Genomic DNA, 27,737 nt, shown 5'->3' on the forward strand with positions numbered 1-27,737 from the left:
AGTCTTAGTGCTTAGTCTTAGTGCTTAGTCTTAGTGCTTAGTCTCTGGTACATAACATGCGCTCACAAGTGTATTATTATTTATTACGCTGCTACCGTTTGACATTGTTCTTCTGTACTTTTTACACAGAATGCTTTCACTCCTGTTCTCATACGAGAATTTGTTAGAAACAAGTTTTTGGAGGACTTGTGTATGCAGAGGAAAGCGAAGTATAGCCAAAGCCTGGGCCAAAGTCTTTGCTCTTCAGAAGAGTCCATAAACACGCAGATACGGAGGGGTACGCACGGCAGAGAAGGCAGGCATCATTTAAACTTTCGCCTGAGTATTTGTTCTTCCACCAGCATGAAGGTAATCTCAGTCCTCAGGAAACCATGTGATCAGACAGAAATGAAAGCAGAAGGGAAAGTCCATGACTGAATACTGGGCCACTAACCCCTACACCTGCTGTGCCTCTTTACAGGGAGAAAATCAGGCTACGAGAGTCACAGGACATGATGAAAACGTCGACTTGAGCTGTCTCCGTGGTCTAGAGGCTCTGTGGCACATTCGACCGTCTCACGAATGAGACCAGGAGGGATCGTTCAGTGTTACTGTTGTTAGCTGCTGCCTGGCTGTCTCACCCCAGAGACACGTAGACCATATAAGAAAATGTTCCTGCAGAGTCAACAAAGGGTCCTGGAAAATGGACTTAGATACATTCAGGGTAGTAAATACAGGATTAAACCCATATGAATGGATGTTTCAAAATAGTTTTTTACATCTTTATTTTGCTTTTCAAAACATATTTTTCTACTTAAGCCATTTAATATATGGGGGTTAGGTCCCCTGGCAATGAACAAAAGCTTATTTAAATCATACTGCTGGAACTGTACTAGTAGGATTGCAGAATCCTCCCCCGTCCCACCACCACTAAGACGATGTCCTTTGGGAAAAGCTATTTCATGGGTGGCAGAGAAAAGAAAAAGGTTTCCTTTACTCCCTGTTACACACTGATCGTACATTTCCCAGCCTTCCTGGAAATCAGGCGTGACCTCGTGCCTGAGTTCTGGCCAGTGGAACGTAGGAAGAAGCACCGGACGTCACATGCAAAGCTAGCATGTAAACTCCTCGCGAGCAATCCTCCACACACTCTCTTCCTTCACCTGCCCCACGGACACAGAGGGCTGAGACCTCCGCGCCTAGGGGATGACAGGGCCACAGCACCGAGGGTCCCTGAAGCACCAGGTGGAAGGCTGTCTCCCAAATGTCCACATTGAACTGTTATGTGGTCCAGAAATAGCCTCTTGTGTTAGGTCTCTGAGCTTTGGGGGTTATTTGTTATAGCAGCTATGCTACCCTGACTAATACAAGTGTTTCCAGGAACACATTCTATTGTGCTGGACTGGAAACAGAAAGTAGCGATGTACAAGGAAACTGAGGTGGGTAAAAGTATCTTGTGCAAGATGTGAAAAGACATACAATACTCTAAGCAGTCTGAAAGACCCTCTGAGAATACGCTATATAAGGTACTCATACGTTTTCTCCTTTTTGGTATCTTCATACAATCAAGAGTGTTACACAAATGAAGAGTTCACATGCATCATAAATTTCTTCCTTTAGGCTATTAAGTGACTTTTAAGTGGGGGAAATACCAATAAAAGCGGTCTTAATATTTCAAAGAAATTCCGAAGGGGAAACTCAAAACAAGAAATGGCCATCCTATTCCTAGAACAACTTTCCCATTTCAGTTGAACAGTATTTTTTGTTTTTTAGTAAGTATCCTCTGCTAATGGAAAGAGATGTGGCGAATCTGGAATGTTTCAAACTGTGAAGTGTGCTGATTATCAGAGCAGCCAGGAGAGGTGGTGAGCCCTATCTACTGTGGCCAGCCTGCTGTGTGAAAAAAGGCAGGGAGAGCTGCTGCAGCGTGCTGAGGAACCAAATTTAAATTTCACACACACATCAGCCCAGGCCAAGCTGAATCTGAATGGAATGCAGCTGAGGGCTTAAATGTTGTGACGGTACTACTGTCTAAATTAGAATCCGACTGTGTTCAGAATACTGAGTGGCCACTGGCACAGGACTTGCCAGCAAATACTTTTAAAGCCGAAAACATTGTATCACAAAATTCTTTTTTTAAAAAAAAAACAGTTTGCAAGGCTGACAGTTTTCACAGTTGAGTCTGACAGTCAGTGACTACGACTTCTCTCTCATGGCTTTCTTTAAATAAAATCAATACAGGCACAGTTTAATTCTAGTAAGGTAAATGAAGCAAGGAGAACAGAGACATCGGGGAAATTATTTGATAGAGCACAAATGCAAGTATCAGTATATGTGACATTAACTATCACTCAGGCACATCTGAAGAAGCTTCAATATCCTCTATGACTATTCCTTTGCTATTGCTTCTGAATGCAGGATTTTACACACACACACACACACACACACACACACACACACCCGCCCCGCCACACACAAACACATACACAGTGTGTGGTTATATGGGGAGAATGAGCTCCATTATAGAAAAATGCTGAGAGTGGGATTTGGAGAAACAGGATGAAGTACCTGATTTGGAATCTCTAAACACGGATACAACATGACGTAGAAAATTAGTGAGTTGTTCAGCACTCTTCGAATTCTGATTTTTGGGTGTGATGTCCTCATGGCACCAAAGTGGACCATATGCCCTTCAACAAAACACACAAAATGCCAAAAATGTAACTATCGTTTTGCATTTTTAAAACCATATACACAGTTCTAACTCCAAAGGTACAACATACATTTTTAAAAGTTTTACATATTAATTTGGTGGTAAATTTCACTCTTCTAAAGCGTAAGAGCATACTCAAAACAGAACTAGCTAATTGACGGAGACACACTTTTTCTTATGTTTTACCCACAAAATTAAAACCTCTCAATTCACCAGGACAGTGTTTATTTAGCACATAGTAGGTGCTATGTGTTTGTTAAACAAAATGATATAATATGTTAAATAAAATATAGATTTAGACACAGACTCAATTTCTGTGTCTTAGAATTTGCAGAGATAATGCTTTTATCAGGATCACATCATTAGGTTGCCAAATACTGTGGCACCGACTTGAAGATACAACCTCTGTTGGCTATTTGGTTTTCTACAGTAAGAATGGGATGGATCCAGGGCTGAGAATTTTAGAGAACACCCTTCCCAACACTGACAGCAGTGAGTGGTGACAATAGCTTTCTTCTCCACAAATCAGTCAGGTCTCTGAGGTACCCAGTATGGAGGCATCAGCAGCCCCTCCCTGAGCTTCCTGTACGTTAAAGTCTATATTGAGTTGAGTGCACACAATACTCTAAACCATTAATTGAAAAAAAAATGCTCTCTCTTCATTTTTTGCTTTACTTGATGCATTAGTTGAAAAAAGAAAAATCATGTGAGATACTAGATAACAAATATTTATATAGACTAGACTTCCAGGACTTAACTCACTGAGGAAGGTCAGCATGCCCCAGGTCACAGGTAAGCATGCGTTTATACAAATACTGGACCTCAGGGGACTAGAGATTTGGAAGCCTTCCAAGTTAAATTGTTCCTTAGAAGAGCCAGAAGACCTGCAAAAAACAGGCTCGCTCGCAGTTTTTCTCGATTTTGATTTATTATGAGTTTGATCCCTTTTCTATCATGCATCCTTACCGTTTCTGGTTTCTGAATTCCATTTAGAAATGACTCCTTGGACTACAGGAGCAGACAGCTGTCCTCTCTGCAGCTGCCACTGGGTTGACCGTGGCTAATATCTTTGCTTTCCAGAGTGATGTTCTTTGCCAAGTCTCAACTCCCAGATCCTGGCAGCTCCAATAGATGGTGAAAGTCACGCTCACCTCCGGGAGCCACTTCTCCCGCCTCCACCTGCTGCAGGGTCTTTATGCACAAAATCTCCTTGCCTCTCAACTGTGACAATGCCTACCAGTGTCTGCCTTGTACACAGACTCCAGCAGACACAATTTAGAAGAAAGAAGACTTTGCTAGAACTCCAGGCTTGCTTTTCTATCTGTGGTTTTAAAGTGATGTCCCTTTCCCAAAAGACTGACCTGAAAACAGCAGCCCATCTCCTGACCCCTCATTACCTGGTGGTCAGAAACTCAATGAGCTTGTTTGCCTTCTCGTCTGTTTCAGCAGCTGCGTCCACATCTTCAACCTCTTGGGTCATCTGCGGGAGGTTCCCACTGCTGTCTCCCAGACTGATACTGGAGGAGGTGGAACTGGAGCTCAGCCCCGAGTCTGGCACCGGGGAGGACTGGTCCTCTCTCAGGAAGTCAAAGCCACCTGGCAGAAGACAAGGTCAAGGTGGAACTTGCAGGTCGGGCACTTAATGAGGTCAGGAGGTGCGCATAAAGAAGTGTGTAGTTATTTAATTTTGGGGGGAAAAACGCTTCATTCTGGCTATGGCTATGATTAAATAAGACTGACACTCTTTCCCTGCTTACGGATTAATTGCACTGCTGTGTAAACGAGAGTGCATTTGGTAATAGAGGGCGATCTGCTATTTTCTACTCTGGTGTTTTAAGTGACGCTTTCTACAAAAGAAGTGTGTGTGTGTGTGTGTGTGTGTGTGTCTGCATGTGCATTCTCACACACGTGCACAGGCTGATGAATAGTTCCTCTAAGCACGTGCACCTAACTGTGCTGTTAGTAAATTATTCTTGGGTAATAGACAACTTAAATATGTGAAATGATACCATTTTTGAGGATATCAACACTAACCAGCGATAAGTAGATTATACATAATGTTTTGAGTAAATGTACCCAGAATTGTGAATACTGTATGTTAATATCTTTTAATAAAATATGTCTCAAGGTAGGCAAAATAAATATGGTATAAGTAAATACTATACTACAGTTAGCATTCTACATCTCTGGGTAGGTTGTGGGTTTGAAAATGTATACACACGACCATTCCTTTTCTCCTACTTAATAATTATAAAAAGTACATAGTTCTGGTGTGTCTGACAGATATATTAAATTATGAGTAAGAAGCCCTGGGTCTGCGTATTATCTCTGCTATTTAATGTGTCATCTCAGGGAGTCAGGTAACTTCCCTGTACCCCAGTTTCCTATTACAATAAGATGAAGACAATTTTTATCACATAGGTTTTTAGTATGGATTTGAAAGCAACTGTAGTTGAAACTGGGTGTTCAATAAATATTTAACAAATGTTTATAAAAAGAAGACACTTCTCAAAGTTTTGGTACACCTAGTCCCTGTGTACTATATAGAGCTTCAATCATTTTACAAGGTCTTGCCTACGGTGTATTGTGTTCCCTTTGGTTTTGTTAATCCCCACTCTAAACCATTTTCTGCCACATCAGTGGTACAGTGAATACAAAACTGATGCATTCAGAGATACACAACTTAACAGAGATTACAATTTTCTCATTCTAAGGCCATGTGCTTAACGGAATACATCCCTACCTTGGGGAGCTAGAACAGCCAGTCTTCAGAATCTGTTACTTAAGCATCGTCTACAGTGAAGAGAGTTTTGTGTCTCTGAGAGGCTATTGATGGATTACTTTCAATGAGGTGTAGCTTGGTTCAAAATAAAGAGCTTAAACTGAGGTCAGTAAGTCCTTGCATTTCAGAGTTAATGACTTCAGATTTGTTTTCCAGAGAAATATGCAACGTCTGTCAGAAGACAGGACAGGGCCCAGGACAGGAGTGCCTAAAAGGTCCTTCCTTTTCAAGGTAATGAGAGAAGTACGTGGTGACTTATGAAATGCCAGCCCACATCCAGTGCCAGTGTGATGTACAAAATAACGAGGTAAAGAAAAGTAGCCCCAGAACTGTCAGTTCATCACCATTTTAAGATATTTTAAAATGTTCTGGTTCTCAGTGAGAACCGCTGGTCAACCCTTTTGGGAACGTTTTCATGAGTAGCTTGGACACAACGGGGTCATTTCTTTGACTCAGCTAATGCTTTCTGTCCTCATTTCTAAGAAGAAATTTTTGGCTTCAAAACAGCAATGATTTTTAATAGACTTCCACTAACGGTGCCTTCCAGAAAAAAGTCAGTCATTTAATAGATCCCTTCAAGGGAACTAGAAGGTACACAGTGAAACATCTGGCGCCTTGGTGACGCCTGCTCTTGAGGGGATGGAGATGGTCACTTTTTTCTGCATCTTCCTCCACGGGTGTTCTAGACTCATGCTCTTGGTCAATGGACATTTGAATTTTCAGTGTGCCAATAGGAACATATTTAATGAAAACAGCAATCATCGTAACAATGTAAAAAGCATATTTGAAAATATTTACTAATGAAGAAAGATTCTGAGAGGTAAGTTCACATCAAGTGAAATGGCGCATATTCACAGTCCTGTCATTTACCACTTAGAAAGCTGGGGGGTGGGGAATAGCACCCGAGAAGTTAATTGGGGCTCCAGTGACACCTCGAGTTATCCTCATACTTGTGACTCTGTCTCAGGTTCCCGGCCACTCCTTCTTTTGTTACCTGTGTAGAGATACTCGGGTTGGTAAGCTGGCTGCACTGTTAGAGTCTTGGCTTCACCCATCTCTCGAGTCTGCAGGAGCACGGAAGCGATTGCATGGAAATTGCTGTTGCAAGAGAGGGCGATCAAGAGGTGAAGAAGCAATTTTTTGCTGTGTTCAAAGACTTCAGGCCGGTAATGGTCCAAACCTGGAAGAAAACGGTGGAATCTCTCAGCATAAACAAATCTTCAGCTCGTTTAGATTCCAGGGATAGTAAAGATTCCAAGATACCCAGGAGGAACATGTTAAAAGAATGTTTAGTTTTCTTTGTTATTGTTTGTGTTACCGACGTAAAGAAGTTGGTCCTAGGCAAAATAAAATGTTTTATTCCTTAAATCAAATGTTCTCATAAAGCACTGATAGACGGACTTTTCTTGACCTCTCCATAGCATCTGACATGCTTAGCATTCCTCTTTCCTGAGATGTTCTCTCCCCTGGATTTCCCTGTTACTGCAAGATTCTAATTTTCTCTCTCTCTCTCTAACTGAACTTTTGAGTCTCCCTGCCTGGCTGGTTCCTCTTCCCATTTTTTTGCTCTTGAGTATTTTAAAATCTCAGTGCTTGGCCCACCATGCTCTACATTCTTTCTCTCTGTGCACCGACTGTGTCTCATGGCTTAAAATTTATCACGTCGAACCAAAGACCCACAAAGAGGCCCAACTTGTTTTGGATATCTTTATAGAAATAGCACTGGCAAGGTACCACTCTACACTGTAGTGATAGTACAATTTTAAACAATGACTGATCAGCTAGACTTTTAGAGATGTCACAGAAAGACAGTGAAAAACGGAAGAGACTAGATATTTTGGAAATGAGGAAAAGCAGGATGTCCATGTAAAAGGAAAGCTCTGTGGGTGACTTCTGTAGGTTTTGGACCCTATTGGCTAGAATTCCTCTTGGTTCCAGTCTTACCTAAGAAGACAGCATGGAGTAGCAATGGGAGATGAAGAGCCCAATCTTCTCTTACACTGTGATCCACCACCATCTCAGTCATAAAAATGACAGCAATATTGCACCTAATCAATGAAATGATGAAATTAATGCAACTTCGGAAGAGGATGAAAATACACTGATAGATCATTAGGTCACAATTACATCCAACTTGTAAACCTTGTTGAAGAACTATGTAAGGCCCTTATTCCAGGGAAATGGAGTTTAACTTCTGACACAGCACAGAGCTCTACGAGGAGAAGAAACTTCAGTTGAGCTAATTCACATAATGGGGATTCTACTAGTTACTAGGCAATAAGAGCTGAGGAATGAAGAGAAACAGAAGACAAGGGCTCTCTCTTCAAGCTGCTCACAATCTAAAAAGCAGAACAGAATGAATACCCATACCAAGGTGACATCAAGGAAAAATTCAGAGGGCTACAAGGCAGCTTTGCACCCTGGTTAATGGCTGACCAGACTCTGCCAATATGCTTGCTGGTAGCTGCAGATCAGGTTAGCATGTACCCTCTGATTTCAAAGGTCATTTCATTTGATGGGACCTGGAATACCTTTCCCTCTTTTCATAGGAAGAAAAGTCCATTCAAAGTTAAGTGATCATTTCCTTCTACCTGTACATGCTACTCACCTGTGGAGTGGCCCCCGGGGAGTGATGGTCTCTGGAAGGTAGTCCACCAGGGGAGCCCAGCACCCTCCAGTACAAGGCATGGGTAAGGGCTGCGGCTGTTTGGTCTCCGTAATAGTCAAGAGCCAGCCAGTATAGGGAGAAATTGGGTCATCTACAGAGTGAGAAACACAAGCATGCTTTAGTTTCAGGCAGAGGAGGTTTTTATTTTCCCTACTTGACTTTTTAGAAACTTACAAATTCATGCTTGTAAAAATAACTTTCTAACCATTCCATTTGGTGAGCATGAAATTATATGATCAAACGGGTTGGAATTACTTGATTACGTTTCTTTCATTCCTTTGTTTCTTGGATATCTAATTTATGGTGATTCATTATAGAGTGATTAAAAATATGAAAATATAGATACACAGAAAGAAAAACATGAAATCACGTGAGTTCCCATCACTGTGACAACTCGCTCTTTCTCTGATCTCCTCCATCTCAGGAAAATGCTATTCCTTATTTCCAGTTCGCTCAGGACAGGAGCCTTGGAGTCCTCCCTGACTTCTCCCTTACATCTCATATCCAACTTCTAATCATGATGATCATGATGGTGGTGACAGTAATAATTGAAATAACAACATCTGAACTAGCATAGTGAGTGCTTACTTTATGCCAGGCACTGGTCTATGCATCTCACATATTAATAACCCAATGATGGGTACCTATTATCCCTATTTTATCAAGGAGACGCTAAGGTTAAGTAATTTGTTACCATCCACATTATTCAGTGAGCTCTACCTCATCACAAATCTAGGATACGACCACCTCCATCACTACTATCCTAGGCTAAGCTCCCACCGTCTCTCCCTGCTTCCCTCCTTGCCCCTCTACAGTCTGTTCTCTGCAGAGCAGGCAGAGTCATCCTTTTAAAACAGCAGTTCATTCAGAGTCCCTTCCTCTGCTTACCACTGGCCAGTAGTTCCCCTTAACACTCAAAACGAAATCCAGCAGCCCCATCAGGGCCTTTAAGGCCTGACAAGATCTTTCTCCTGTTTCTCGGCTTATCTCCTTCTGCTGTCCCCTTTGCTCACTGCCTGCCAGTCACCCTGGCTCTCCTGCTGTTCTGTGACCATGCCAGGCGCCGTCCACCTACCGTCCACCCCACAGCTGCAGTGTTCTTCCCCAGATGGCCGCGTGGCTCACTCCTTTACTTCATGCAAGTCTCTGCCCAAGTACCACTTTATCGCAGAGGATTTCTGTGACCACTCCATTTAAAATCCACCCCATCCCCAATCACTTTCTCTCCCTCTCTCTGCTTTAGTTCCCCTGCGGCACCGATTCCCCAGCGCTGACGGCTTCCCCCTCCTCTGCCTCTAACACAAGCTCCCTGAGAGCGGGACTTTCTCTATTTTGTTCCTAGTACACAGAGCAGTATCTGGCACGTCGCAGGAGATCAGTACATATATATTTTGAATGAATTAATGAACTTCCTCAACAAAATATTTTTAAAGTAAGCACAGCAACAGATCTCATGGAGTTATTTTTTATAACGCTCTCAACCCAGGCCAGTGGCATTCAAGACAAGCCTCTGCACTTGGGGCCACGTGATATGATCAATGCACACGGCTTCAGACAAGCTGCTTAATCCTGGGATAGACTTTAGTGTATGAAGAGGAAGGACGTTTTTATAACATCGTTAGGCAGTTTCTCCAAAATACAGTTTTGTTTGTTTGTTTGTTTTGCAGTACGTGGGCCTCTCACTGCTGTGGCCTCTCCCGTTGCAGAGCACAGGCTCCGGACGCGCAGGCTCAGCGGCCATGGCTCACGGGCCCAGCCGCTCCGCGGCATGTGGGATCCTCCCGGACCGGGGCACGAACCCGTGTCCCCCGCATCGGCAGGCGGACTCTCAACCACTGTGCCACCAGGGAAGCCCTTGGTTGCACTTTTGAAGGTAGTGAGAGGTAGCTGATTCAATGCTACTGGTCCAATGCAGGACGCTGGTCTTAATGGTTAGCAGAGCTGATGGAGGGGATGCCTTCCCGTGGCGAAAACTGAGGCTCCAAACCCACACAGGGACTAGAACCAAGCACAGCCCACTTCTCCTGGGGTGTGAGCTGAGGGAGTCTCCAGGGGTTAAGACCAGGAGTCACCTCAGAAAGTGCCTCTTGACTCTTTCTAACACACAAGCAAATGAGCAACTAGAAACCTGTCACTCTATGCCATGAAATGTGCTTGGCCACATTTTTAGCCCAGAAAACATTTTAAGCAGGTATAATAGTCACTCAGCTTAGTCCACTCCGTAAACTACCTACAGGATGCATCACTTTCAGCAAACTACCTTCTTGAATAACTGTCCAAGGTGAGTTAGTTGCAAAATGCACTTCTAAATAATGAGTTACTCTACAAAACTAGAAAGGGGAGCAAAAATGGGAGAACACTGAAGAATTAAAAAAAAAAAAAACAAAAAACTTGTGAGATTTCTGTTAGGAAAGGACATGCTATTTTTTGTTTCTGATGTTCTCAGATATATATCCAGTCAGCAAAAATGCGCTGCGAGGGATTAAGCTGACCTAAAACTGATTTTCTACAGTTTGGCCTAAACTGCTAGGACTCAGCTGCTATCCAACTTAACTAGTTGTATCCTTATTGTGGGGTTACAGACATGAGCATATGGCCTTGGAAAATAATCCAGATATGTTAAGTAGTTCTGAAAAAAAAAAAAAGCTTACATAACGTTGGTAGAAAACTGCTTTATAGACCGGGTCTAAATCAGTTTGCTTGTCCATTTTACTCAAGGTGGTACGGTTTTTTAATAAAAAATACACTTAGGAGGTACACATCACCTTGATTTTTGGATAACCCAGACCATGAAGCCCTGGGCCACGAGGTCTCTCCTGATCCCTTCTCACTCTTCTTACCCTTGCTGATACCCTCAGGAATTCAGGGAGGAAATGACTGCCCTTAACATATACCAGACGCCTGGCCATAAGGCTTTGGAATTGAGCCTGCTACCTTTTGCTTCTCTTGTGGCATACTCTATCCATCATTGGGTAGCTGGAACCAAACATGCATCTGGGAGGACCCAGTTACCAAAGTCCTGAGGGTATTCGTGCCTTATCAGACACACTGCTTCATCCAAGACAGCCAAGGTCAAGTTCTAGTACTTGAATGCCTGGGAAAGGATCTTAGCATATAGTTTATGTACTTTCTGTTATGAGGATCTGTTTGAGAAGCTTGATTCCATTTTCTCTTTCAATGAGGAATTGAAGATTTGAGCTCTCAGCGCCCAAACTACTTTTCTGTGAACTCCAATTTCCCTCGCTAATATTAGTAACCTTGTGAAGAATATTACTGACACCTGACTCAATTAAATTCAAGTTCTGTACCCAAAATTTCCCATTAAAATGCTGTTTATGCTGGTATGACAAATTTACAAACATTTCTGGGTAAAACAGAGGCCATAATGATAATACTAGACTACTCTTTATACCTTATCTGCATTCACAGTAGTCTTTCTTTCCCTTTGTAAATACTTCTATTACTTTTTCTTTTTGTCCCTAAAGTCAGTGATCTGAGTTTATACAACGACACAACTATTACCTTATTTTGTTATAATTATCCCCTGAAATTCACTATTGTAAAATATGTAAGGAATATGTAGTTTTAATACCAGAGGGCTCTGAAGATGTATTTTCAAAATGATTGTTACTTTGTTACAGCATTTTCTACCAAATTCTGGGTCCTATACCCAGAACAAAGAGATATACTTTGAAGGCGTCAACTGGCCAAAGTGCAACAATATTCCTAATGTAAAATCCACAGTCACAGAGTGCTTTGCTTTGTTATATCACGCCTGTCACGTTCTGGGGGAGTCAGGATTTGACTGCCTAACTTTTTCATGATTCAGTTTTTCTGTCCTCAAATTCTGTGTTACCAAATATTGCACAGCAATGACCTTTCTTGAACCAACAACTCCATTCCTCAGGTACTGCTCTCCTCATCTACAAAGTCTGGTCCTGCCTAGATTCAACTGTTTGGTGTCTGGATGGAAAAGCCCCTTGATGGGGTACAGAAAGGAGGGAAAATGCAAAGAGCTTTTTTTTTTCCCCCCCTAATCTTATACTGACCTTTCTAGAAAAAGGTTTTATAGGGACATAGTATGGCAATATATATGGATTTTAGACATTCCTCCAATTGGTATTTTGAATGGTGGAGAATTGCCTATCTATATCTGCATTAAGGAGTAAAGTAAGGGCAACTGAAATGTGGTGTCATTAGAACTGCTAAGCTCTTACCCCACTCTGCACATTTCCCATAAGAACAAAACAACTCAAAACAACCACTACAAAGGCCCAATGCACTGACTTACAAAATGAACCTAACTCATGAGATATCATATTACGATTTCCACCAAAATAGACAAATAAGTTCTACCAGATAGTTTACCGATTTCCTTAGCATACCTAAATGTCACTGGGAGTGTTCTTTGGTTCCAGAATTTCTGTAACTTGTGAACAAGTAATACCCATCACCTTCTGAGTCTCTACACAACCTGTCCAGGGCTTAAACAAAACTAATGAATGCATTGACCTTTTTGGTTTCTCCAACGTCCCAAGGTACAATGAAATTTCTGTGATAATTTTATCTCCCAGTCTGGCAAGGTTTTCACTTGGCCACTGAGACTGTGCCGTTGAGATATTCAATGTGAAAACAAATCTATCCTGGGTGAGCTGACTCACAAAGCTTAAAGGTTAAATCCACTCCCAAGACAGGTCAATAAATTGAATGGAAACCTTTGTTTTCTCATGAGACCATTTCTTACTAGCCTTTCCCCAACTGCATTACCAAGGAAAAGGGCCAAGAATACAAAAATATGGCTTTCGGTAGTAGCTTGAAGTTTTAACAGCTTTGATTCATGCACTGCTTGGCTTCTTTTTACCTTTAAGAGGTTGACTTGCCCATCTACATAGTTGGATTAAGTGGTTACTTAATACTTACAGGCCCCTTTTTAGTGGTTAGAACAAGAATAATCAAAATACTCATTTTTTATTCTCCAACCCTTTGCCTTCCATCTGATCACCCCCCCACCCCAGCCTGTTGGTACTTACTTTTATCCTCGTCGTACGATCCTCCAGAGCTATTGCTGTATCTCGACTCCAGACGGGTATGGGCTCTAATGACGTTACTGAACCTTCAAATACAAGAACCGTCGTGAGATACTGACATGTGGGTTTGTGCTGTGACACAGAAAAACATACTATTTTGGGGCAGCTAGTTCTCATGATCCTTTTCCTAAAAGAATACTGTAAAAAGTGGTGGCGCAGTGGTTGAGAGTCCGCCTGCCAATGCAGGGGACACGGGTTCGTGCCCTGGTCCCGGAAGATCCCACATGCTGCGGAGCGGCTGGGCCCGTGAGCCATGGCCGCTGAGCCTGCGCGTCCGGAGCCTGTGCTCCGTAACGGGAGAGGCCACAGCAGTGAGAGGCCCGCGTACTGCAAAAAAAAAAAAAAAAAAAAAAAAAAGTGTACACCAAACACTCCTTTTGTCCTCGAGAGGGCCAGTGGTCACTCTTGCTCAGGAGCACAAGTTCAAACCTTGAAAATAAACATTTTAAGACTAATATTTGAATTAAACTAGAAAATTATATCATTTGTTTGGAAATAAAATGGGCATGATACTGAATAACATGAATCCTTTACTCACATGGTAACCTGGCATATGGGAGGTGGTCAAGAAATAATTGCTGAATGATTGAATAAGTGAAAGGAGACAGAATTGGAAATAGTTGGAAACAAAAATAGTTTCATAACAAATTTTGGACTTAACCAGCTTTAAAGTTTTCCTTAAAGTGTTTTTAGGAAAAGGTACTAGTTGAGGCATGATATAACCAGAGGGACTCTTTCTGTCTGGTCTCTCTTGTGGCTTACGAAGTAATCAAAAAAAAAAAAGAGAAAAAAAGGTTGAAGTATAATAACTTCACATACATTAACTCATTTAATCTCACTCACTCAACTTTGAGATAAGCATCATTTACTTTGCAAATGAGGAAACAGGCCGAGTGAGGCTAAGCAACTCGTCCAGTGTCAGGCCGAGGAAGGTGGCAGTACAGGGATGCTTTTATTGCCGTGTTGCCTCCAAGAAGGGGGGGGGGACGCGAGCTCAGGCTGAGCTCTCGCTCACTAGCTTGGTGACCCTGGGCAAGTCCTTTACCTCCTTGGGGACCCTGTTTCCACACCTGCCAAAAAGGAATAATAATAACACCTCACCATTTATTTCACCCAACCTTTTGTTGGGACTGCTGTGGGAACAAAAGAAATGATGTGAGAATTTCCAAAACTCCAAGTCGCCATCCAACTATAAGGTATTAATTATTATACCTCTACCTTGAATTTCTAGAATGCCTTTTTAGGGTATCAAAGACTTACAAATCAATAGCATTTTTACCATCTAAAGAGCTATAAGGTCAGGCAAGGGTGTGGATGAGGGGAAGTGTGGGTGAAACGGTACGTCTATATTTACTTTACATAAAATGATACAAAGTGGGTTTTGTCTACATTATTGACTGGGTGTTCCCTCCTAACTGATAGCAGATCAACACTCTATTTCCCTCTGGAACACTAGAAAATACACGGCTATAGCTGTCCTCATCAATGTATGGAGAAACAGTGATATTTCAGGAAAATGTACTGGATGTACCATTAAGATGCTACCTCGTCCCAGGGTATAACCTCAGAACACTGCAATGATGATTTGAATTTTCTGAATATAGAAAGGTATTGAGTATAAAGCCTTTGGTTTTATTCACTCTGTAGATATTTGCAGCAGCTTTTTTTTTTTTTTTGGTCCTGACGAGCCACCTTTCTCCCAGTAACTTTGTATTTCAAACATTCTTCATTCTCTTATCTTTTGGGCTATTAATTTGTGAATCCATAAAACAGAAGATGGAGGACATCTGCTTAGTTTCATATAAATCAGGCCACGTAATTGTCTAACTGGTACTTATGAAATTGGAAAAGTGACAAACCTATTACCTTCTGAAGAAGTTCTACAATCATATTTATGCTGATAAGTGCAAAGATATAAACAGCATATGCAGAGCCCAGACATCACTCAACAGGGAATCAAAACAGGGTGATGAAAGAATTCCACATCTGGAGATTTCCACAGGACAGAGAGCTTTGCAGCCTTCCTAGCTATTCAAGAATTGTGATATACGTCGGTTTTACAATCGTGCTCGGGAAGGCCAGGCAGGGAAGAATTATAGAAAAGATGTCAATTCTTCTCTTTTCCTTTTGAGATAGATCTAAAGGATTGCTAGGAGGCGTTTACGAGGTCAAGATGAAGGGGAGGAGCAAGCCCCTTCCAGACTATTCTCCCTATTCTGGAGAAGGTTGAAACCACAGAGCAGGGAAGTGTACACTTGGCAAAAAGAAAAGGTAAAAAACTGATTCCCAAGAGTAAAATCTGCTGTGTTCATTTGCTTTCCTGGGTTGAAGAAAATAATTTTGGGTCTAGGTCCTAGAGGAATTTCAAGGACTAAGTAGACTGAACAGTCTTTTAATATAAAGGTACATGTCTTAGAAATGTTATCATAAAAATAGCACTGCTAAGAGAAAAACGAGAAGCACAAAGTGTTTCCCTAAATTTTCTCTTGCTGATTTTGCTCAAATTAATACTTACACAACTTTCTGTGGGTTACTAATCTCTACCCCTGTATCAACACAGATCACCAGAAACTTACATAGCTGAAGTTTATTGCTTTTAGTTCCTTATGAACAATCCTTTCATGGCTTTTATCAATGGTTGATGTATTAAAAATACTTAAACGGTTTGTTTCTGCATATTTTACGAACTGTTATTTTAATTAAAAATATGTGTTCACTTTATTGTTTCATTTTAAAAACTAGATGATAAATACTTCTTAGAGCTGAGGAACACGTATTTAGTAGCTTCCAGTGAATTGCTTTTGCTTGTTTACTTTTTGATGTACTGAAAGTTACAAAATTTGCTCTATTTTTCTTTTCTTACTTTGACTATTGAGGAACTCCATGTTAGGTTAATATTAACTTTTAGTAGTTCTCTTTAGGACTTTTGACATAACTGTCTTACTTTCCTTTTAGCTTGACTCATTCTTTTACCCTGGTTTTACTATAAGTTACCTAAACTTTATGTCAGTAGGTATGGTATTATTAAATATTTCTGAATTATATCTAAGAACGATTAACTAGTTGTAAAGGACATGGCATCAGGGCTGCCTCTTTGCACAACTCCATGGTGCCCCCTGGAGCCCAACAACGCATTCTGGTGACTGGTACCCCCAGGAGTTGTGTCACACAGCAGCCAGGTCATCGGTATTTGTGACCAAGATTATCTCTGTAGGCTCTTTGTCTAGAAGGATGTAAAGAACAGAGTAAACAACTGTCTTGTGTAATGGGGTTAGTAAGAGGGAGGGAGAAAGGGGGGCTGGAGGGTGTTTGGATAGCTTATCCACCTCTGGGGCTGTGATGTTTCTCCAATTTTCATTCACATACTGAATAAACATTTTAAGAAATGATTACTATGTGCAGCATAGTAGGGTAATCACTGAGGATAGAAATATGTATAAGAGCTACATAGTCTGTTTTCTAAGAATGAAAATCTAGTGGTTGAGACACAAGTATGCTTGCAAGTATCTATAAGTCAACATGACAGGGAGGAAGGCGGTAAGTAGATTGCAGAGAAAAAGGACACTTTAGGCTGAGGGCACAGTCTACCTTCAAAGAAAAGACAGACTATATTAGAGAAATAGCATAGGTGGAATATAGGGTCAATGGAATGATAGTATCCTTTGTGATAGAACATTCATATAGGTATGACCATATATATAAATATGACCAGTTAACCTACCTATAGGTAGATAAACAGATATAGTCAGTGTGAAATAACAGATGTGCACAAATATGTAAAAATGTGGGTAGCATCAGGCTTTGTAATGGCCAACAGAGATGTGGTGATAGAGCAGGAAAGCAAGAGATAAACAAGAAAGCCTAGTACAGATACTCTCTGGCTTCTTCATTTTAAAGGCTACCACTAAAAATTTAGGCAGGACACTCAGAACTCTGGTCCTAAAGGGGCCTTTGTAATGAGATGTTAATGTATGGAAATGTATCACCTTTCTACCCTTAATACAATTAAGATGAAAACTTCAGACTACACATTAAATGATAAGAATGTTACACTCCCACCAGAAAGTAGAAATATCTTTAGAGAAATATGAGATTTTTTTTTTTTTTTTTTTTTTACCATGAGGGAGTTTTCCGAAGAAGGTACTGGCAAATATAGATGAAAAAGTAACGTGTTAATTAATAACCTTGTACTGTCATTGATGCATAGAGTATGAAAATTATCCATTTCTGAGAAAGAAAGGCCTCTATTAGAGAACTGTAAAGGAAAAGGTCTATAATTCATGACCCACTGAGTTAGAGCTTTTGATCTGAAGGCAAGCTCCCAGGATGAGCATCTGCCTAAAGGCAGTGCAGCCAGCCAGTAATCAACATGTTGAGGAATTTGATAAATGCCTAAATTAGAGAATGAACTTTCAGAACTCCAGCCCCATGTCAGATCATCTTCCCCCTGTAGCCCCTGATGTATTCTCGTGTACAGGATGAAATCCTGAGGATGGTCATGAAGCATCGAGGGGCTTTTTAGGCTAAATGAATTATCTTCATTATTTGATCCACTAAATTTTCTCCAGTATGAATTTGTGAATATCTCATCCTTGTTATTAATTTCTTAAGGGCTCCCCATTATTTTTCACTAGAAAATATTCAACCTAAGGAGTTTTCAACACCATGAGAATCATTTTAATTTTCAAATTTCAGTCCTGTTCTCTCTTTTGGTTTGTCTCTCTGCTCTTCACAACCAACTGCAGGAAATGGTGATCTAGATTTTGCTTATTTATGGGTAGCTCCTAGACAACGTGAAGGCAGAAATACGAACAAGAGAAATATTACCATTAAAGAGCTAACAGGAAGGGGATTGAGACTTCTTTTAGACAGTGTTCTTGGTTAACCCAGATGTGACAGAGTAAAGGTAAAAGAAGAATGATGATGTTTCACAGAAGTCCCCCCAAGATAACTACTCTGTCTCTAAGAAATTATTCAAGACCCAGATTTGAACATTTCACGTGGAAATTCCCTCTAACTCCAGATGGTCTGTGCCCACTACCAGAACAACTTGTGGTTTTTATTAAGCCCTGGGGTAAGTAGGCTTCAGCCACCAGGACAACATCTCTCTTAATCTTTCTCTCCTCTGGCTTTGCTCAGCAGGAAATTGTTATCTTGAGGGATATACAGAGTGGAGTCTGAAAGTCAATCTGTGTTTCTAAAAAACAAAGAAGGATGTGCGCGTGTGTGTGTGTGTGTGTGTGTGTGTGTGAAATTTATGAAGCCCCACGAATTTTGCTCATGCTTTGTATAGACAATTGCTGAAAGTTAAGCTGGATGTTAAACCAAATTTGTGCACCAACCTCTCATCAGATTCTTTCAATATCTTGCTTTCCTCAGCGTCTGGGAAACCGTCCTGGCCAGCAACCACTGTATTGCTGCTGGAGGTGGTTCCTGTAGATGGGATTAAAGAGCAACACTTAGAAAGAAATACCTGCGCTGGGGTCAAGCTCAAGTCTCAAGTAATTCCAGGAAAGGATTTCCTGTAAAATCTGTTTGTGAGATTCCTTACATCTTCTGCATAATCTCAGACATTCTAAACAACCTTCCAGGCCTGCCCCACTGAAATGGAGAATCCCAGACATCTGCTATGGTCAAACCAAATTCCCCAACTCTCTCATAAAGCGAGGCTACAACATTCTTGAAACCCTTTCCTCCTGGCTGCTTAGGTAACAAGCTTATTTACAGTGGCCAGCCCTGCTGTTAGCTCCTTTAGCATTTCTGGGTCCAGGAGTTAATAAACGAATGTTAGTGAAGCATTTCCAAGTTCCTAGAGCTTCTGATCCCTAGGCCACTGCTTCTTTCCAAGAACACTGCTCTGGCAGCAGGATGTGAACACACAGAGGGCATAAGAGACCAGAGGAGGAGAGAGGTTTGAAGGTAGTTACAGCGTTAGGTGAATTGAAAGGAAGATAGCATCAAGGAATTTGAGGAGGGTGGTATATATTTCATAAAATGATGCTGAGAGACCAATTTATCGAAAGTGATAACACTGGTCAGGGGGCATTTTAGTAAACCCTGGGAGAATATTAGCCACGAGAATTCCATTGATACGAGAAGGAAGGTCCAGAAACGAGATACCTAAATGACGAGTGTCCACTCTAAGCTCAGCCTGAAGCAAGAAGCTCTGCGCATACGAGTCCCTGGCTCCCAGCTACTGGTTATCCTTACAGAATCATTTCATTAACCAGACAAGGCCCTAAGGGTCTCAGCTATCCTTAAGCCATCTTTTAAATGAGTGTATATGTAGGAATAAGAGAAAGTAACAAACACACACTCATATCCTTTCGATGCTCTACGTAAAGGTAAATCCAGAGCTCCACGACAAGGTGTCACCCAGCCGCCCGTCCCCTACCGGAGGCTGCTGCCGAGGCCTTGCTGCTGGCCGCGAAGCGGTAGAAGGGCGGGTTGTCACAGTGCTGGACGATGGGGTTCACTGGCTCCGTCTGCTGTAGCTCAAACAGAAGCTCCTCCATGGTTTGAATGGTGTTATTACGGCACAAGTATATGGCCACCTTTTTAATCTGAGATGAAAAACAGAACACAAGGGATATTTTCCAGAGCACGCCCGCAAGAATGTTAGGCTGTCGACAGCGGAGACGGTAACCCGTTCATTCTGTTGACCACGTCATCCCCCAGGCTGTCGACAGCGGAGACGGTAACCCGTTCATTCTGTTGACGTCATCCCCCCAGAAGCGCCCACCCTGATGGAGCCTCCTCCCCTTGCAGGAGGAGTCAAGTGTCTGGGTTAAAACTCACCTCCTTTCACATGCACAGCTAATAGGAGTGTGTGGTTAAAGGTCTTACCTTCCCTAATGGCTGAGTTTACAAGAGTTTCTTTGGGGATAACTTGTGGGCTAAACATGATTCTATCTAAACTAAAAACTTGCCACGTAAGGTCTTACCTTGAGAAAGTATTTTATTTATACAGAACCATGGGGGAAAAACTGCTAGCTGTTTCTGTTAAAAAAAAACCCCCAAAACTCAGTCTCCTGCTACCCAAGAAACAAACGAGTCTGAGCTGTTTGCATTGCTTTAAGTCGTAAAAATAACCCTGGACTAAAGCTCTGCATCACCATAGCCCCCAAACCTGAGGCACGTAAGCTGCTGTAATGCGGCTGATGTGGCCCGGAACAGCAGGTAGGCACAAAATCTCTCAGAAAAGCAGCCAGCGCACAGATGCCAACTGAGTCAGGGTTTTTTTTTGTTTTTTTTTTTGCGGTACGCGGGCCGCTCACTGTTGTGGCCTCTCCCGTTGCGGAGCACAGGCTCTGGACGCGCAGGCTCAGCGGCCATGGCTCACGGGCCCAGCCGCTCCACGGAATGTGGGATCTTCCCGGACCGGGGCATGAACCCGTGTCCCCTGCATCGGCAGGCGGACTCTCAACCACTGCGCCACCAGGGAAGCCCCTGAGTCAGGGTTTTAAACATGTAGTGGTTTTGTTGATCACCTCACCTTTAAATACAAACACTAAGTGGTGGGAATCTCAGCAGGATTTCTCTTTGCTTCTTTCTCTCTCTTACCACCTGCCTTTGAAGAGACCAACTGGGATATTCTCCATTTTTAATGTTTTAAGAGCATCAGGATGTAAACATGAAACACTTTATTAGTAAAAATATAATGCGTCACCTAGTTTCTCTTACATAATGGGTGGGTCTAATGTTTCTAGAAGACAGATTTAGGTAATGGTTAGAAATACACCTATGCCTAAATTCATAGGTTTCCGTGTCCAAAGTCTTAGAAAGGGGATGACAGAGGTGTCACTAGGACACTAGTCCGCATCTCAGAGGGGCAGAAGGGAACTTTCATGTAATATCTAGAAAGCTCACAGGAGATTAGCGTGACTGATGAAATCTGACATCTCTATTCTACTTGGACCAAAGAGCACATTCCGACTTGCAAACCGCTGATGGAACCACCGGCAGAATAACGACCACTGAACGTCAGAGGGGCACTCACATAGGGCAGGAGAAGCGTGTCGCTGCTAACCCCACACAGGCTGATCAGGAACTGCAAGGTGATCCTCAGGTTGTTGCTCCATTTCTCGTTGTTGGCTAAAGCATTCCAGGCATTTTCCATTTCTGGGCCAGGAACTTCATCTCCATACTGTAACCAACAAAATAAAAACCGGCTCGGGAGACATACAGAAAAAACGTGAGGACACAAAATGTCCGATTAGAAGTCATTTTAAGGGTCACGGTCATCTCCAAGTCATAAGAAGGGGGGACATGGCCATTCATCAGAAAGATGCCACTTTTTAGGAATTTATAATGCACAATATTTATTCACATGATTTTTCAAATGTTAGGATGATGATGATTAGGATCACGATTAAAATTGTGGTAAAATAAACATAAAGTTTCCCATCTTAACTATTTTTATGTGTACAGTTCAGTGGCATGAAGCACGTTCACACTGTTATGAAACTGTCACCACCAACCCCACCCTATTTTTGTGACCTTTAATGGTAGATGACACTTCCCCCAGGTATAATCCCGGGTTTCCTGGGATGTGGGAGCACAGGATGGAGGCATGATTCCTCGGAGTTTACCTTGGCTGTCATGTACATGAGGTTATTCAGCACCAGGGACGTAGCTTCCGGAGAGCCCCAGCCATTGCCTTTCAGCCCGTGAGAAGCCGTCCCCTCTCCTTCCCGGTCCTTGACGTCGTCCTCTGGGCTGCTGGGACTCGAGCCTGGGAGGAGCAGCCTGCTGTCCACCAGCTCGATGTTGTGCAGCCAGGGCAGCAGGTAGGTGAGCATGATCTGACGCCCGTTCGGGTGCGTCGTGGGAAACCGCTGGCTGACCTCTATAGAGGGAAGGGCAGTGACCGAGAGCCATATCATCTCATCAGACTAAACCGGAAGATGAACAGCAACTGACAGATCCAACAGAGCCCTCCGTTTACAAAGCATTTTCATATACAGCAGCTCCCCAAGGCCATCCAATCTCACAACAGAGGCTTGTCCTCAACACCCTCACTTCTCAGCAGGTGCTCCGTGGAGGAAAGTGAGAGCACAGCGGGGAGAGCACAGGCTTGGTGGGATGGGATGCAAGACCTCCTGGATTCAGATCGACCGCTAGTGGAAGAGGTACGTTAGGGTGGACAAAACAGGGGACTTGGAATCAGAAGGACATGTGACCAGATCCCATTTCCTCAACCTATTAGCTGCATGAGACTCTGGGATAGTTCTTTAACCTCTCTGTTCCTCAATTTCCTCATCTGTAAAATGGGGCCCATCAGGTCCTGCCTTGGGCAATTGTGAGGATTAAAAGATACCATCACAATGTGTATAATATACTCAGCACAGTGCCTGTCATCCAGTAGGCTCTTAATAAACAGCAGTTACTATTATTATAACAATGACTTACCTCTCAACTATGCCTATATTTTGCAAAGTGCCTTGCATGAAGCATTAGCTGTTAAAAAGTGAAATGCAAACTTCCAGGAAGAACAAACCCAGTGTGTGGACTCATGTCCGTGGTGTCTACTTGAGAACTGCCAACTATGTGGCAAGTGTGCTTTCAATGCCACGCTTTGTTTTACGAAATAAGGAGTCAAAAGGGTAAAACTATATGACCAGCCCGGTCATCTCACCATTACTTCCTCTGATAGCATTTTTACATTGTTTCACTGCCAGCAGCATTTAATTTTACAATCTGAATAAGCTTTCTATAGAGATAAAAGCACAGCTTTATGTATATGCTGCAAGTTCTAAGTCATCTCCTACTTCTAATATTTATGGAAGAAACTGTTTTATCCTAAGGGAAATCAGAAAGCTTGGCCTGATGCATTTGCTATTCCAGTGAGGTGTGTAATCTCATTTAGAGAGCTCATGCCTGCTACACGACAGAACAACATGGATGCCAGGAATTATACCGAGATAATCCACCGCGTCCCTGAAACAGTAGCTTTAATTGATTTGGCCCTTTTCCTGAAATTAAAATGACAATTTTTTATTTTGAAGAATAAGAATATACTTAATTCTGTGCACAATAATCAGACATGTTATGCTGCTATATTTCACACGGGTCAAAATTTACTTAATTTCTAAACTTACATGAATGTGATGACTGATACCATGGATTTTTATGACACAAAAAATTTATTGGGACTTTGGAGAGAAATAAACCTTTCCAATCAGACGGACAACTGCTTTAAGAATACCTGTTGTCTTTCAACAGCGGTATAAAAATCTACGTAGCAATAAGCACCTTCTATCATATTACTCATTTATGTAAAATAAATTTGTGTTTATAGCTTTATATCTATAAAATTTATAAATAATTTGCTTATTTATGTTTATTTTATCTTGTCTGTCAGACATAAGGTCCAAGGGGGTGGGGATGTCTGTCTGTGGTATCCCAGGCACCTAGATCAGGGCCTGGATGTTTAGAGATGTTTTAAAGGGAAAAGAGAAAAAAAATGCCATGGCACACGAACAACCTCTCATTCACCTCTTTAGAAACAAATTAAATAAACGGTGAGACAATGTCAGTGGGATCCTGTATACATTTGCTGGCTTTTGGGAGAGACCTGAACAACTGGCCTGGCTACGTACAAGGAATTAAGTCATCTGAAATTACAGGCAGTAAAAATCTCACCACAGGGTTTTTGATGGTAAAGGCAGTATAAACAAAAGCGAGGAATCTATTAAAACCTCATTTTTCCATGTTATTTTTAACAACTTATTCCTCATAAATCAAAATAGCCAAAAGGTCAGTTCTTGACAGAAAATTTAGCTTGAACTTGCAACTCGTTACATGAGCTTCTTTTCTTATTAAATTTGCTGGACTGTTTATCTTCTCTCTCCCCAGCTGTCAGTCTCTCCCTCTTCACGGGCTTCTCCCTCTCAGCCAGGAAACAGGCTCGAGTCTCGCTCATCCTCTGACTCTGCGTCCTACTACAGCCCCATCCTCTCTTTTTCTGCTTCTTTTTAGCCAAGCCCCTGAGATCTGGCTTCTGCCGCTACTTCTCCATGGAAACTACCGACAGTTACCAATGAACTGTGCAATCCATAGGGTAATCTTTAGACCTTATCTCCTGGGATCTATAGGAATGTGGACTGCTCCACTCCGTCTCCCTAAGTCCTGTCTTCTCTAGGTCTCCATAAAACACACCTTCTAGGTGCTCTCCTTCTATAAACATGCCTCCCTTCCCTCTCTGCTCCCTCGCCCTTCCTTGGCCTGGTCCTTAGAAGTTGGGGGTCCAGGTTCTTTCTTTCACTCTGTACGCTCTTCATTCGGGACCTCATTCATTCCCATGGTTCTGACCCCTCTGGTCTTCCGTGAGTCACTACCGCTGGCCTTCCCTTGACCCTGGCCTGTCTATACTCAGGATGTCCAACAGACGCCTACACTCAATAGCCCAAACAGAGCTCATGATCTCTGCCTCGGCCTGACCCTCCTCTTCTCCCCCAGTCGGCTCTCCAGGTGGGGTTATCACCACCCATTTCCCAGATATGGCACTAGGCACTCCCTTCTGTGCACTCCGCCCAGTAGCTCTTGACTCTGGTCTCTCCCCTCTGCTCTCACTGGGCTGTCCGAGTTCAGGTCCGCTTCATTTCCTCCTTGGACTACTGTCATCATTTCTCAACTGGTCTCTTCTCTCTAGATTGGGTGTTCTCTAATCCATTCACCACACTGCAGTCAGTCTTTCTAAAATGCACTCTGATCTCGTCCCCTCTCTTCTTGCTTGAAACTGATGAGTGGCTTTCAAAATCCAAGCAGCTCGCTTGGATGCCCTGCCTGTTCACAGGCTTCTGAGGGGTTTCAAGGAGCACGTATGTGGTCACTGGCCTACAAACTCCTTAGGGTACAATACAAGGCCTTCCAAGATTGACTTCTGCCTCTCTGCCTGTCTGTGACCATCTCAAACGTTCCCCCTTCCCTGCACGTTGTATTAGCCAAACTGACGACTACATAATCTCTCAAATGCATTATTGTATTTTATGCCTCTAAGCCAATGCGTATGATATTTCCTTGGCCTGTAATGCCGTCTGCTTGCCAACTGCAATGTCAACTATTCATCTGCTTTGCAAATGTCTACTCTTCTTTCAAATTGCAGCTCAGACATCAACTTCTCTGGGAAGTCTTTTCTGATACTCCTGGCCCAGTAACTGATTACTCCCTGATCTTCCATCTCATACAGAGAATGTGCTTTTTAAAAATTGTATCATAATCATAGGATTGCACAGATTTATTACTAGACAATGAAACTTTGATGGGAGAGGCTGTTTAATTCACCTCCGTACTCCTAGGATCCAATCACAGTGCCTGGCATACGGGTGGCACTCAGATCTTGGTTGAAGTGAATAAAAATAAATTTTAGTTTTCCAAGAAGAAAATTAATTTATCAAAAAGGTTTTCCTTGAGTCCTTCCACTGTTTCAGGCACAATGCAAGGATGTGACTAAGTCTGTTTCAGATAAATGGATTTTCCAAAACATGATTCACAAAGATTACTCGTAAAGGTGTGCCCCGATTCAAACTCTCAACAACTGAGACATGTGGCATTCAAGCTACTGATACATGTAGCATTCAAGCTACAAAATACCACCATCACCACCACCAGAAAACAACTTACGGCAATTATCTGTATTAGAAGTTATTCCACCCATATTTAATTTCTCTGGGAAATTTTACATACACAGGGTATGTAAAGTATTATGATTCATCTAAGCATCTTCACATTTGCCCTATGTTTATTTATACTTACACTATTTTAGATAAATACACTGTTTTAAAGATATTCTAGAATTTACTTTTATACGTAACCGAACTTAGCCCAGAGTAATTTTGAGCTACAAATTTAGCGTCAATAATTTTGATTCTAAATTACACTAGAATTTAAAAAGTAAGAACACTTAGAGCAGAAATGATCACACATGTCATGACTGACTATCCCATGGTACCTGAGAAGAGAGGGAGAGTGAGCTCGGGGTACATCCTGGCCAGTTCGCACGACAAGAGGGCTAGTGACACACTGTACAGGGGCGGCAACGGGCCGTGTGTTCCATAGAGAATACTTCCTGGTCTTTGTTCAGCTACTTTCTTCGAGTACACAAAAAGCTTTGCTTCAAGGATCTATAAAGAAGTAGTAGGAAAGTAATAAACAGTATGAAACGACATTGGCTTGCTATCTCAGGAGTATTTATATTGAATAAAGTTTTGTAATAAAAACTAATGAACGAATATTTTAATATTGTATTAAAGGTAAAGCATCGGCTGCTTCCTATGTTTACAGAAGATTATGTAATTGTTTTCTCACTCATCATATCCACCGGTGAGATGCAGAAATAAATAAATACGTATCAATAAATAGGAATCCAGTAGATCAACTACCATTTCTATTTTCTGTGCTCGAGGATGGAAATTTCAACGTAGTCAAGGATACGTGCCTGCATGAGCTGCATGGAGAGTTCATAAATCTCTCTGTTGGTGTCAGAAGCCTTGAATAGAACGAGGTTTAATAATGTCACTATGTCAAAGGGATAGTTCCTAAAAAAAATAAATAAACAGCATAGTTTAGGAGACAGTCTGGCTAGTAATCTTGATAAATCATTACCTCTCAAAATTCTACATGGTACACTGACCTCCGTCACACTTACTAAAGACATTCCCAAGCCGATGTGGCCATTCCCCCACCCCCCTCATTCTTTTGCTGTTTATTAGCAGGTGAAGGGAAATAGCTCTATTTTGGGTTAAAACTGAATATAGTCACACCAGGATAAATGAACACAAAAGTCTATCTACTGCAAATAGATTTCAATGAGAACCAAATACAAGAGGAAAAGAAGAAGACAATATGTCTAAATTTCTCAACAGCTCACTGACTTACTATTTTCATTCAATCTATCTAAATTTATTAAACACCAAACATCTATCAGAAACGACTGCAAAGTACAGATGATACTAAGTTAGTAAGGCTGGTGCCCTCCCCTAAGGAAGGCTTACGGTTTAGTTAGGGAGACAAACTATACAGTCTAGTTATGATGAGCTGTGGTGGGATTATCCACAGCATGAAACAGAATCCCGACAAGGGACACCTACATCAGACTTGGAGTTAGAGGAGGCTTTTTGAAGGAGGAAACAAGTAAACTAAGCCCTGAAGCGCCAAGAGACATGGTAATTGTTAGCAAGGCCATGGAAGGGGGAGCATGGTGCAGAGAGAACACCATTTTGAAAGGTTATATATGAAAATACCTCTCCCCCGTTACACAGAATTTTAAACATAAATGTAATTATACTACCTACATGTATTGTTTGGGGATTCGCTTTTTCACTGGACAGTGAGGCTCAGGCTTTCTAGTAGCTGGACTGTGTTCCATAGTATGGACGTACCATAAATAACCACTCTTGTAGTGGATGCTGCGGTGTGCCACCTAGATCCCCCTTCAGGACTGAGGCACTCAGTCTCCCACTACAGTGCTGCAGTCTGATACCTTTGGCTGAATAGCCCTCTGGGAAT

General features: G+C 42.0%; 1 protein-coding gene across 5 annotated transcripts in view; it reads right to left on the reverse strand.

The window, feature by feature from the left end:
- FRY (FRY microtubule binding protein) overlaps positions 1-27,737 on the reverse strand; it is a 425,952-nt gene that overhangs the window by 58,547 nt on the left and 339,668 nt on the right. For all 5 annotated transcript variants that reach the window (XM_027116557.1, XM_027116555.1, XM_027116558.1 and 2 more), the window contains 12 exons: positions 26,668-26,767; positions 26,182-26,353; positions 21,821-22,077; positions 21,229-21,375; positions 19,624-19,792; positions 18,572-18,662; positions 13,173-13,255; positions 8,083-8,233; positions 7,419-7,522; positions 6,469-6,654; positions 4,090-4,288; positions 2,548-2,669 (listed from right to left, as the gene is read on the reverse strand). In XM_027116557.1, coding sequence (XP_026972358.1) covers positions 2,548-2,669; positions 4,090-4,288; positions 6,469-6,654; positions 7,419-7,522; positions 8,083-8,233; positions 13,173-13,255; positions 18,572-18,662; positions 19,624-19,792; positions 21,229-21,375; positions 21,821-22,077; positions 26,182-26,353; positions 26,668-26,767 — 1,781 coding nt within the window. The remainder of the gene's footprint in view (positions 1-2,547; positions 2,670-4,089; positions 4,289-6,468; positions 6,655-7,418; positions 7,523-8,082; positions 8,234-13,172; positions 13,256-18,571; positions 18,663-19,623; positions 19,793-21,228; positions 21,376-21,820; positions 22,078-26,181; positions 26,354-26,667; positions 26,768-27,737) is intronic.

Source organism: Aethalodelphis obliquidens, unplaced genomic scaffold, assembly GCF_003676395.1.
Source record: "Aethalodelphis obliquidens isolate GAN/ISIS:26980383/991018 unplaced genomic scaffold, ASM367639v1 scaffold16, whole genome shotgun sequence".
NCBI lineage: Eukaryota > Metazoa > Chordata > Mammalia > Artiodactyla > Delphinidae > Aethalodelphis > Aethalodelphis obliquidens.